This window comes from Molothrus ater, chromosome 2 (assembly GCF_012460135.2).
Source record: "Molothrus ater isolate BHLD 08-10-18 breed brown headed cowbird chromosome 2, BPBGC_Mater_1.1, whole genome shotgun sequence".
Classification (NCBI taxonomy): domain Eukaryota; kingdom Metazoa; phylum Chordata; class Aves; order Passeriformes; family Icteridae; genus Molothrus; species Molothrus ater.
In genome coordinates, this window is record NC_050479.2 from 73,865,278 (window position 1) to 73,879,305 (window position 14,028).

Consider the following 14,028-nt stretch of genomic DNA (forward strand, 5'->3'; position numbering starts at 1 on the left):
TAACTACATATATAGGGTTACATATATGCCTCTTTGTGTGTGTAAATATAAATATACACAGGCAGTTTAAAGGATTTATTTGATGAGTTGGACATGACAGCACAATTCAAAAGCAGCATATTCACAGATAAGGACTACAAATAATGCCAAGCATGTACCAGTACAGACTTTACAGTGTTTAAGCAATGAAGTCAGTGTTTGTGCACTACTTTAACTCCATTTCTCTGTGCAAGGCGCGTTCGTGCCGTGTCTGGTGCGGTCTATTATAGAGTGATTGTGGGGGTTTTATAGTTCCCTTTGCTGTGGAATGCGTAAATGTGCGGCAAACAGCTGTTTCTCCGTCCGCCCTGTCGCTTCCCGGCCGCGGGCGCTGGGCGGCGGCGCTGCCCCGGGACGCGCCGGGAGCGGGCGCTGGGCGGTGCTGCCGGCGGCCGCCGCCGGGGGGCGCCAGGGCCCCGCCCGCCGCTGCCCGGGAGCGGCGATCCCAGCGCCGCCTCCCGCGGGAGAAGCGATTCGGCACGGTGGGATCTAAAACCCCGCGGGGATGGATCCTAACAGATGCTCTCCGCCTTTGGGACTTCAGCAGAACTGCCCAGGGGTTGTATCCCGAGCAGTCGCCGTGGCTGCAGCTACTCCCCAAGGAGCTCATGCCCTCCTCTCCGTGCTTTTACTCCTCCCAGTATCTTGGATCCCCTTTGGATCCCCTTTACCACAGGAGTGAGGTCATGGAGTTGGCTACTGAGAGCACGTTGTTCATCCCCTCCTGTTTCACATCAGTGCTAGGCTGCGTTCCAGGCTGCACAATGCATTTACGGTGTTTAGTCACTCCCATGGTGCGGTAATATCTGCGATGAGTAACATTTTTGCCTTTGTAATAAGTTTATTTGGAATGGCTAGTACTCGTGCATGTGGCTGTGTAATCTTCTTCAAGGGAAATACTCATTTCCCAAAAATGTCTCCCTCCAGCCTTCCTGTCCAGCAGATGCCACCAGATGCATGGTAGGGGCTAGTATGGACAATGAATTCTATAAATTCCAGATAAAAATATATCCATTTCCAGACTAGATGTTTAATTTTAAGTTTGTTCTGTGAAGTAGTATTGTCTCAGATGAGTTTTTACTTAAATTGATAACTGAAGCAACTTATGTTCTCTGAGAGCATCTGTATTCCTGGACACAGATTTTTACCACTGATTAAGGAGGCAGATTTACATGAAAGCCTCGCTCAAACATTGGTATTACATCTCCAGGCTGTGCACGACGTCTTGTTTTGTTGCCATCAGAATCAGCTGGGGGTGTGGATTTGCTGTATTTGCATCCATACTTTTGACACTAGTGTAATGTAATTTGAAAACAAGTAACTTTGCATGTCCCTTGCACTATTCCCACTCCTTTGCAATTGTACCTTGTTCTTTTCTGTCCAACTAAACAATTCATTCCTATGACCTCTTGGTCTAAAATCTAAACTTGATACTAAGTATCTTCTTCAGTTGCAGCCACATGCATGTAGCTTGCTCAGGCTGCACCTCAGTGTGGCAGAACATTCATATTCATTATTAGCTGCCTCCTTCCATATTGAACACAAGCAGAATCACTATGCATCAAGGAAAGAGGAAAATGTGATAAACTTGTTGAGCATGTTTCATGAATATCTATTAGCTGAATTCTCAATTTACTGTTTTCCTTTGCATGGCAGATGTGTAGTGGGCACCTCATTGTCAGGGCATCAGTGATCTACCCCTAGAAAATAAAAATAATCTTGTTATTACTTCTATTTAAATGAGTGAATAAATATCTCAAAATTTGCTTTATTCAGAGTGTTATTTATTCTAATTTGATTATCGGATCAACTTAATCTTACTTTCAATTTATTTTAGGATGAGTATGGATTGCCTTATTCTTGCAAGGAAAAAAGATGCACTTCCTCAAGGAAGAGAATAATGCAAGCATATAAGTCATTCACTCAACCTGGTCCCATAATCTCATTTGTTAAACAGGAGAATGTTGCTGTCACTAAAACTTTTATGTGATTGCTATGAATGTATCATGTCTCACTGCCTTTGTAAAAGTCATTATATTTAGAGATATACTGTAAATACTTTAAAGAAAAACAGGGAGAGTTCCTGATGACAGCCCTGTTATATCTAAAATGGCTTTTTTTTTTCCTTTTTAGCAAACTTCTGAAGAGAAAGAAGTCTGAAAAAGGGCTGCAGGGAGTGACTGGAGAATGGTTTGAAGAAATAAAAAGAAGAAAATATCAGAATTACATTGATGTCAATAGAATGTTAAAACCACCATTAGAGCATCAGCTAAGGAAGAGCAAAAACACCAGTGAGTTACATTTGTCTATCTCCTCATCTATATAATAGTGGTCACCAAACCAATGTCTTATGGCATATCAAAGTGTAATAGTTAAGGAGTTTCTGAAATTGCACTGAGCTTTTTCTCAAATCATAGTTTTACTAAAGATGTATTTTCAAAATGGGTATGTTTCTTTGAGCAGGTTCTGTTAAAAGCAGAGCTGGGATTCACAACAGAAAATCCCTGATATTTTTATGCCATAGTTAGAATCATAGTATGGCCCAGGTTGGAAGGACATCAGAAGATCTCCAGGTCAGTTTTTCATAGGAAGGGGAACCTGAATGACATTATTTGGCACCATTTGCAGTCACATCTCTAAACCTCTAGTGATGGGGACTCTACCATGGCCCTGAGGAGGCTGTTCCAGTGATTAATTGTTCTCACTGTAAAAAAAAAGTCTTTATTAATCAAAATGAAATTGCTATAAGTATAGTAAATACAGTGGTAGTTTCCCAATCAAAGCAGTGATGTCTGCATTGTACAAAAAGGTTGTGGTTTAACCCCAGCTGGCAGCAAAGCACTACACAGCCACTCGCTCCCCCACCATGGGAGGGGGTGAGAATTGGAGGGCTAAAAGTGAATTGATGTAATGACAGTTTATAGATAAAGCAAAAGCCACGCACACAAGCAAAGCAAAGCAAGCATTCATTCACCACTCCCCATGGTCAGGCAGGTGTTCAGCATCTCCAGGGCTCCATCACATGGAACAGTGACTTGAGGAGACAAATGCCATCACTGTGAATGTCCCCCCTTCCCTCTTCTTTCCCTAGATTTTATATGCTGAGTATGATGCTGTATGGTATGGGATATTCATCAGGTATGCTGGCCCCAGCTGTGTCCCCTCCTGCCTCCTTGTACACCCCCAATCCACTTGCTGATGGGATGGGCTGAGAAGCAGAAAGGCCTTGGCTCTGTGTAAACCCTGCTCAGCAGTAAGGAAAACATCCCTGAATTACCAATGACTGTTCCCAGCACAAATCCAGAACACAGCCCCATTTTAGCTACTATAGAAATAATTAATCATCACAGCCAAACCCAGCACATTCTTTACTCCTTATTCCATGCCATTTACATCACACTCAGGTCCCACACTCTTCAGTGTATCCCCATTAACCACTCCACTGCCTTCACCTTGCCTCTGCTCCAGCTTAGCCTTACTCATATACTGCAGTGTCTCAGGGGTATACCTGCTCCAAGTAGAGTCACAGTCTCTCCAGGGATATACTTGCTGCAGCATGGAGTTATCCACAGCCCCAGTCCATCTGAGGTGCACCTTTTCCAGCATGACCTCCTCCATGGGCCACAATGCCTTCAGAAATGTACCTACTCCAACATGGCTTTACCTGTGGCTGCAGTCTCTGTGGGGGAGTCATGGGCTTATCCATGGCCACTCACTTTGAGGTTCTCCAGCATGACCACATGCACAGCCACAGATTCTTCGAGGTGTGTACCTTCTATAGACTTACTCTTGGTCACAATCCCTTCAGAGATGCACCATAACCGTGGCACATAACCATTGCACCAAGGAGCACTAGGCTCTAACTTACAGCCTGGCAAGCAAGCCCCATGGCAAGCACTGGAGCCTGTCAATTAATAGCTAAACAGCATGAAAAGTGATAAATTCAGTCTAGCACATTCCACTGAAATCTGTCATTATCTCAAACACTTTGAGCTTTACATTGGGTATCCCAAAGAACTCTTGTGGTTTAACCCCAGCCATCAACTAAGCACCACCCAGTGGCTCATTCACTTGACCACCATCAGGATGAGCAAGAGGCTAAAAGTGAGAGAACTCATGAGTTGAGATAAACACAGTTTCATAGATAAAGGATAAACCTTGCACATGAGGAAGCAAACCAAAGAATTAAGTCACCACTTCTTGTGGGCAGGCAGGTGTTCAGCTTTCCCCAGGAAACCTGGGCTCTAGCACGCACAATGGTTGCTTGGGAACACAAACACTATCACTCTGAACATCCTCCCTTCCTTCTTTCCCCACCAGCTTGCCACGCTGAGCACGGTGCTGTATGGTCTGGAATGTCCCTTGGATCAGCTGGGGTCAGCTGTCCCAGCTGTGTCTCCTCCCAGCTCCTTGTGCACACTGAGCTACGGTGAGCCACGCTGAGCACGGTGCTGTATGGTCTGGAATGTCCCTTGGATCAGCTGGGGTCAGCTGTCCCAGCTGTGTCTCCTCCCAGCTCCTTGTGCACACTGAGCTACTTGCTTGTAGGGTGGGGTGAGAGGCAGGAGAGGTCTTAACTCTGTGTAAGTGCTGCTCAGCAGTGACTAAAACATCCCTGTGTTACTGACACTGCTTACAGCACAAATCCAGAACACAGCCCATGCAAGCAGCTATGGAAAAAAAATTAACTATACCAGCCAAAACTAGCACAAAAAATTTTCGTTTTGCCTAGTTTTCTTAAAAAACTAAAAGCACCTAAATGACATTTGGAATAAGTAGATGAGTTTGGATGAAAAAGGTTTGACTATACTAGTGAAAACTTTTTCTGGTAACACAGGGCTAAAGGCATGCTAGTGCTTATCATAAGGGTGAGAGTCAAAGCCTGAAAAGTTGGCCTGACCAGGAAGCAATTTCTTGAGATCTCATTTCACAGGTTCTGATGCCCATCCAAAATGAACATGCACAAGAAACATGGTGTCTCTATAAAAAGCATACTCTCTATAAAAAAGTACTCTGCACTGTCTTTCATCTTCTATCCAGATAGTTCTCATGCACAATATACGCTTTTATTCCATTCACACTTCTGCATGTTTTTCATTGAGCTCCTCCTATTTGTGCTTCATAGCAACTGGAAATAGAGTCATGGATTTCAAAAGATAAGTGAAACCTTAAACATTTTCCTCATACTACAGACCTGCACAAAATAGGTCTCAGTCTTTCCTGACCTTTTATCCCCAACATCCCCTCCAGTCCTCAGCTACCTACTATTTTTCTCCTTCAGAGATGGTCTCATTGACTAAACTCTGTGTAATTGTTCTCTGGCATTTAACTTTGAAAGCACCTGTTTCTATTTCAGATCTGAAGAAGGGCTTGTGTGCCTCAGAGGCTTGTCTGATATTTCCAACGGTATAAGCTGGCTAAATAAAAGATCCTACTTCTTCCTGCAAGCCTTGCTGTGTCTACATCCCTAGACCATCTTGGCTATGGCAGTGCTATTAGGACTCTCTTGATGTTACCTGCATTGTCAAGTCAATGCCACCAAGAGAATAGGCTCTGAAAGGGGTAAAGAATGAGGCATTTTGAAGTACACAGAGATTGTCACTGAAGGTGAAGCCATGTATTACACACAAGATTTAAATCACATGACATGAATTATTTACTTCATTTTGGACAATGTCCAAAATGCTGCCCCTTGCTGTTGTTATAAATGACACTTTGCCCTAATTTCTGGGTTTGCTTTCTCCTACAGTCATTGGATAAGCCATTTTCAGGCTGTTGTATTGTGTCAGGCATGTGTTGCTTTAAATGGGGAAAAAAAAAAAAGCCTTATTCCTGAGTTCTCTGTAGTGTGGTGCAGATCCTGCCATTTCTTTGCCTTTTCTATAAGTGATACTCATCTTCCCACCAAATGCCAGCTGCTTTTACAGGCAGACTGAGTTAATGTTCTGTTTGAAGAAAACAGGTCATAACCTTCCCAAAGAAATCATTCACTATATCTTGCATTGAAAATACAGATGTGATATGCAGTTTGTAGCAGAAAAAAAAGGTACTCTAGTGGCCACAGGAATCCCAGTGTAAGGAAATCTATGATACAGAGGACACATTAGTCTGAGTTAGTGTTATGTAGTTACATTACAGTCAGTTACGTCATTGTATGTTCTGGGTTGTCACAATTATATTTCTTACAAACGTAAAAAGAAAGTGAGTAATGATTGTGAGGGCCTCAATTTTCAAATGTTTGATTTGCCTGTATTTTAAAAGAGGTATGATTTTCAAGTAATTGAGTTCTGATTACTTTGTGAAAATCAGCCTCATGTAGCTCACATGCATCACCCAAAACAAATAATACATTTTGAAACTTTAGACCTGTTTATCTTTCTCTGTCTTCTAGTTAGTCATTATAAACCAGTATGTCACATAGTTTGTCCAAAAATGTCAAAACTGGATTTACCTGACATAAAAGGTAACCAAAAGAAATTTTTTATTAAGATAAAACATTTATGTATATTTTAATACTGCATTTATTAAGAACTCAAAACAAATCTACTTTTTATCACATTTTTAGATCATAAAGAAATAAAAATGTCATCCCGCATGAATCCTCAAGCACAAAAGAACACTTCAGCTTCCTTTTTGGGGTTCAGATCACCTTTTGCTTGGCTTTCCTCCTTTAGAAGATCAAGGAAAACCCAGACTCAGAAGCAACCACGGTGAGCTATAATGAGAACATACATTATTTCCAGCTTTTAAAAAGTATATGAATTGTTCTGTGGTATAGAACAAAGTTCTAAAGTTTTAGAAAATTTTGTTGAATTATTTTTTTCAGTCTCTTGCTTTTTACCTCATTGGGAAGACTGTGATTTTACTTGGTCCTGTAATGAAGAGATTATCTATATTATGTCAGAAGAAAGAGGACTAAGTCACAAGTAGTAGGTAGAGTCTCTTGGCTAAACCTTTTTTTGCACAGGACTTAAAGTATATGAAAGACTGTAGACTTTGGAGCAGCTGCATCGTTTCATTCCCTCTCAAGAGGACACGGTGTGAGGTGCATGGGGATCTGGTGCCCTATGGCTGTGATACAATAGGAAAGCATAGCTTTCCCAAGTCATGGCAGAGAGTACCGGCCCCAGGCAGCTCTGCTGCATCAGTTCCCACCATTTCTAGCCCAGAGGCAGCTTAGAGGCAGCCCTGCAGCTTCAGCTCCAGCCAGGCAAACCGGACAGCTCTTGGCCCTTTTGCCTTCTGGGCTTTGTCAGTGCTTTGGGTTCAGTACTTGGGCATGCTTTGGTTTACTTTGGTTTTTGAATCTGAACCAAAGTTGGTCTCATACACAGCTCAGGAGCTGCTGTTTGAAGAGCATCCTTCTCCTTTGCCATTCCCAGGGTTGAAGCTGTTGTTCAGAGGAAAAGGGGTGGGGGAAGCTACAGTCAGGCTGGTTAGGCTGCCTGATCTCTCTTAACTTTTGTCCTGTGTGGCTGTATGTCAGCAACACGTGCATGAAGTCTTACTATTCTTGTGTGCATCTTAGGGTAATGCTTGGGACTGGCAATCACAGGTAGAGCTGCATCGTGCAGTGCTGTGAAATCCAAGTACAAAGATGCGAGATCTTTGGTACAAAAAGCTGATTTTTGCTCAGTGCGTCTCACATTGGTATTCTGGTCTGTGCCTGGGGCTCCCTGCTGGCATGATGTAATAAAACAGCTGTAATAAACAATGACAGGGAATGCAAGCCTCTAAAGAAATTATGATTAGTCTGATACGTAGGTTTTGTAACAGAGCAGCTTGCTATTGTGGAGTGTTTGTATGAAAGCAGGAGATTTAAGGAGAGGTTTAAGTTGAGGCTTTGAGGTTAGCTTTGTGGATTTTCACTGGTAACAATCTCTTACATAACAACACAACATAGAAAAAGAATATGCAGTGTTAACACTGCTCCATACCTGTCATCTTCTCCTTCCTCTTTCTTGTGACCTGGTAATGCCCCTTATCCTGGAACACAGAAACACTGGGCCACAGTCTTCCCTGAAGAATAGAGGGACACTTGTGTAACTGAGAATCAGATTTCAAGGGTGCTTTATCCTGGTGCACAGTGAGGTAGCCAATGCACACATGAAGGTCGAGGCTTTGCTGTAGAATCTAAGCACCAAAATGATTTCTTAATTTAAGAAGGCAAAAAAACCAAACTGTGCCTACTCATTAGATCAGCTTTTCTTGTGTGTGTTTTTCTGGCTTTTCCATGGAAAATCTATCATATCTCAGGCTCAGATGCCTTTGATTTCTGACCGAGCTTAACTTGAAAAATAAACAAGTCAATCCTGACGTGTAACTGAGCTGATTGCTACATTTTCTAGTCACGCCTCTCTGTTGAAAACTTCCCCCACCCTCTTCTAGGTGTTGCCGTGGCATGTGGTTTGCTTTATGCATAGGCAAAGCACTGAAATAATCTGCCTCTCACCAGGTAGAGTTATTTGGGAGAGCTAGTGAAACACTGTAGGACGCAGCACTGTAAATCCTGTAAGTAAGCCTAACTGGCAGAAGCTTTTCAATGGCTGAACATTAATGGCTGGTTAGAGGGTCCTTTCAGTTCTGGAGAGGGAGTTTTGGCAGCTGTGGTGGTGTTCTACTCTGAGAATAAGTTATGGATGCTGCAGGAAGGAGTGCACTCACATGGACATACAGAAGATGCTAATAAAAGGTTTGTAACTGTAGTCTGAAGGCAGTTTGATCACTTTTGGTTCAAAGGTGTCAGTTCTTGAATTCATTCTTTACTCTTTTCTATATGTATAAGTGTGATTCATCCAGGATAAAAATGCTGTTTAATTGTGTTTTCAGCATATGTGATTTATGTGTTTGGTTTTTAGTTACTTCTTAGTACTGATAAGAATAGTCTTGAAGAAAATGGATTATACTGACATTAGAGAGCTTGGTGGTAGCCTGGGGAAGACAGGTGCCTTGCCTCTGTGGAAACACTATTTCACGGCAGATTTTAATTCATGGATTTTTATTATTGTTACCAGTTGTGATAGTCATCTCTTACTTTTAATCTTACATTTGATTGTCATTAAAATGATACATATATATGGAAGTGGAAAAGTAGAAAATATATTTTCTCATTTTCTATACAGAGGAGTATTTTCCAGATGGCAAATATTTCTGAACTTGAACATCAATTTAGCTTCTTTCCTGTTTATGAATAATAGACAATATTTACAAGTATATGTGTATATGCATTGTGTGCAAAATAATGTAAACATTGTTCAGTGTTGTTAACCAAAAAAGAAACTGAATTACTGTTTCCTAAAATTAGGCAATATTTCTCTGAAAGTAAGAAAAACTTTAATTTTGAAATGCTGGAAAATTTAAGACAGTTCATAGAAACTAATAAGGCAGTTTGGGAAATTGAGAGATTGGCATAGGAAAAATATTAAAATAACCTCGTCAGTGTAAGTTAGCAGGGAGAAAAACAAAGCAGGATGCAATGACCAGTTATTTCTGAGAGAATAGTGACAATAAAGACACAGATGAATTTAGAATAGTGCCAGAGGTGCAAATGAAAATTTAAATTTTGCCTAGACTATCAGAAGACATTTCTAACTGACATTTCTAACATGTCTACTTCATGTACGTTCATTGCAAGGAGCAATTAATACAACATCAAGTGGGGAGAACTTTGTGCTCTTAGGCTTTGCCAAAGAGTGGCTTTGCACAGTAAAGCTGAAGAAGAAAGCTTCTAACAAAGCTTTTGCATTTTTGTTATGCATATAAGTAAAACTAACGTAACTTGCTATGCCACAGGATTTTACTGAACTTAATTTGCAGGAAATCATTGTAAAAGCTCTGAAACCTAAGTTTCGTTCTTAATTTGTTTTAGAAGCATTAAAACACAACTTTATTTAAGTTTAAAGGAAAAGCTACATAGATTTCTGGGTTCTGGTTCTGTAAACTTCATTCAAAGGGGGAGGTAACCCCCGGTTTAATGGCTGTTTTTATTCAGAGCTACGAGGAAAAATTAGGAATTTCAGATTCAGACTGTCTAGCCAAATCCTAAGCCCGCTGAAGTCAACAGGCTTGTTTGGTTTCAGTTGGACCCCATGTCAGAGAGGAATCCTGGTTTTACAGTTCACAATTACAGAAGCAAAAACAAATTGCACCTTTCAACTGTTCTTCCCTGCCTGCAAGCACATTGCAAACAAATGACAAAGCACTTCAGGAGGAAAGGCTGGGCCACAAAGAACTTGCCAACAAGCCGGTTTATACTTGCTGTTGAAGCACAATAAAGTAGTCTACCTGAGCACAGGGAGGCTTTAAGAGCCTAAGAACAAGGTGATTCAAAAAGACTTTGAGACAAACAGGACTGAGCAGAACCATCTTTCCCTACTTCATTTTCTCCCAAGAATTAACTTCCTGGGAAAAAAACAGTTTCTGAGACAAGGAAGAATTGGCAATCAGCACAGGCTGAGCAACATTTCCTTCAGGGCTTTTGAAGGGACTGGGTTTGCTTAGTCGTAAAACAAGGATCTGCCGACTTGAATAGACTCAGTGATGTCTAGTCCTGTTCTTGTTTCTCTCATTTATTTTGTATTTGTCTGCAAGTCACCCCATCAGACAGAGTACTTTTTATGTTCAGGGCTTCTCGGCTTGTTCTAACCACTGCATTACTCGCGGATGCTCGAGCCAGTTCTCTGCCAAGCTCTTGCAGCCTTAAATAGCTTAGGAAAGCAGATGAGCCTTCTACCATGTCTTAAAAATTGGTAAATAAAAATTCATATATTCAAATAAAAATAAAAAAATAAAAATTCACCCAAAACAGTTTTGGGTGAATAGCAGCGAGTTCCAAAGTTCACACCAAAGCCAATCTGCTGTCTGACTCTCCTCCTTTGCAGGAACAGAGCACAGCTCTGCATCTGAGTAGGGTGAAATGGAAGAGAAAAACAATAGAACTGCAGATGCAAACCAGTCAGAACTTAACAAGTATATAACTTAGGCTATGACTAGTACCTATTAAATTATAGCTGTTTGGAAAAAGAACAAATACCATCTTACCATAATGCTGGATTGAAGCAATTCTGTTGCAGACACTGAGATGTCAGTATGTTGAGTTCATTCTTGGCTGTGCAGTTATGAAGTTTGCAAGCTGACAAGGCCAAACTGAATGGTACATTTTCCGAGCACTTTATTTTTGCAGGATATTGGCAGGGGGGAGGTAAGGATGAATTCTTCATAGAGCAAGTTTTTTTCAGATGCTTCTCAATAGCTGTTAAAATGAGAAGCTGCTGGATATTTCCTACATGATGAAATTGCAGCAAGTTCCTTTTCAAAACCAACATTTAAATCCCTCTGCCTACAGATATGACAGTTCTGCTAGCCCACCCTCAAAAGTGGAAGAAATGGCAACGGTAAGTAGTTTATCAATTTCTTGTCTGCAATGTTTAAATACAGATTTTTCAAAAACTAGTCTCCTTGCTCTAGGCTGTTGCTTTAACGTGTTTAAATAGTATTCTTACAGTTCTTGTTTTAAATGCTGAGTAAAATGTCTTTGTTGTGAACTTGTTGCATGTAGTAGACTGAGCTTGTCTGTTAAAATCCAAAGCTTTCCTAGCTAGGCCCTACATCTAGCTCTGCCAGATTTCAGTTCTTTCATAATAATTGCATGGATATTTTCCTAGGTCAGGACCTTCACATATCTTGGCAACTGTAACCAACCTGTAAATAGATCAAAACTCACACTAAATCATAATCTAGTATATTTACTTTGTTTCATTTCATTTGTACAAGGATGAAAAAGAGTAGCTGGCCTGGGCAGGCAGTAATCTAGAACCTCTTGTGCAACGTTTCCATGCACAGAGTTACCATGTAAATGTAAATTTTGAAGTAGGAACATTTTTTTTTATGAATGGATGGATGGATGGATGGATGGATGGATGTTCCATTTTATAAGCACAAGCTCATTTTAAGGATAAAACAGATTTATTTCTGATGTAATTTAAGTGCATGCTGTTGAAATATCAGATTTTCTTCCAAGGATTATGTTTTCTATCTTAATTATTTCATTACCCTGTATTACTAACATGTTTTTCCTCATCTTCAATTGGGTGACATAACCACAGAGGGGACTAAGAAGGTATACAGCGTATAATCAAAGGCACAGAGGATGTAAACTGGCCACCTCCCTTCTCTCATATTTCCAAAACAAAGAGAAATCTATATTAATATATGACTGAGCAAAGATCTTATCAGGGAATCTTGTCTGTTATAGAAACATATTATATAAAGCTATATTATAGCTAGATGAGTAAAATATTATGAATATGGCAAACAAAAAAAAAGTAGTAGGGTGTTTTTTTTTGAAAAAAGAAGGAAGAGTTTCAGCTAAAATAATTCAGCAGTTAAACAATTGTCTACACTTCCACCATCTGAGACTGTGAGTTTAGTGAAACTAAACTGGGTGGGATAGAACCTCTCAGTTTAACATGTAATCAAAAAACAGATGGGGAATAGGATGACATTTTCCCCACTTTTATCACCAAGTGCTGTCTTTCTATAAGAAAATGGACTGTAGTGTTAAATTATTAAATATCTGTTGGGAGGTCAGTGGGTGAATTTTAAAATACACTGATCAAGGAAGATGTGATTGTGGAAAACTAAATTGAGAGATACAATGCAATAAGGATGCATTAGGATAAATTAAGTAAACTATCCAAAAAATGCTACAGGATGAGGACAAGATGAGTAATTCTCCTTATTATATGTGTAGAACTCTATAAACTGCATGCAATTTTACAACCCTCAGTTGTGTATTTTAATAATACATTATTTAATGGAGTGACAGAGCTTGCTCACCTCTGGAATTTGTGACACGGGTTGTGATGTGATATGTGAAATGTGATTTGAACCCACATGAACTGAAACCAGGTTACTTTACAATTTTTAACAGGCTGAAATGTGTAATTCCCCAATGTCAACTGAAACAAGTGGTCAATCTTTTGATACAAACCAAAATGAAACAGTGGAGAAAAGTACACTGGAATGGAATGAACAGCTAGAGAAGGAGATTTTCAGTGGTAAGTGTGTCCTTATTTCGGTATTGTTTGATAGTATTGTTACCAGAAGTTACTGTGGTTTGGGAGAATTTTCTGCAAAAGCACAGCTGTAAAAAATGGCTCATTTATAGCAGAGTGGCTACTTTTTGTTGTCTTTGTCTGACAGCAGAATGTCTACTCCAACACTGATTTCAGGAGATGTCAGTGATCAATCACTCTAAGAGTGCATTTCATCTCATACTGATACAGTTCAGAAGAATCCCATGTAACTGTGCACAGTTCTCTCTGCTGTTTCTGCTGGGAGCCCGCACTGCACCCTTTAGCTGCAGACATGATTACGTGAGAATTCTATCCGTTTCCTGCATGAATAATTTGGATCATGATGAATTATTTGGCCTGGTTTTATAAACTGTAAAGCCACAAACCACAGAATCAAGAGGCATTATGGCATTCAGTTAGTTTTCTGGGAGCCTTTTTATACCCCCAGTCAAGAGTTGCAGGTTCTTTTTCAGCTTGGCTCATGTCCTCCCAATGGAAGACTCAGAAACAACTCATGTTTTTTCTTGTTCTAAGCTGGATTTCTCAGGAGTCTTCTATTTTGTGTGCTGAAGAGAAACTTAGGAAAAATGGAGAATTTTAGTACGTTTGGATCACATTTTATTCCAACTATACATATTTATCAATGCTTTCTTAATGCTTTTGTAGTGTTAGCACAGGTCTGTAGTGACTGATCACTCAGTCTTATGTATTTAAGTGGATTAGGAAATTCTGTAACAAAACAATCATATCCATTGTATATTATGCGTAATATTTTAAAAATAGCAGAATACAATTAGCAAAGGAATAATTGCTTTTGACAATAAAATTAGTTTTAATACATTGCTATCAGTCTTCTGACTGAATATCTTGGTTAATTGAGCTACATAGTGTTTAATTCCATTTCATGAGGTTG

At 40.1% G+C, this 14,028-nt stretch overlaps 1 protein-coding gene across 1 annotated transcript in view; it reads left to right on the forward strand.

Annotated features, from left to right (window-relative positions):
• EXPH5 (exophilin 5) overlaps positions 1-14,028 on the forward strand; it is a 35,142-nt gene that overhangs the window by 15,139 nt on the left and 5,975 nt on the right. The window contains exons 2-6 of the mRNA XM_036388354.1: positions 2,173-2,330; positions 6,431-6,502; positions 6,605-6,749; positions 11,384-11,432; positions 12,971-13,097. Of these exons, the coding sequence (XP_036244247.1) occupies positions 2,173-2,330; positions 6,431-6,502; positions 6,605-6,749; positions 11,384-11,432; positions 12,971-13,097 (551 nt within the window). The remainder of the gene's footprint in view (positions 1-2,172; positions 2,331-6,430; positions 6,503-6,604; positions 6,750-11,383; positions 11,433-12,970; positions 13,098-14,028) is intronic.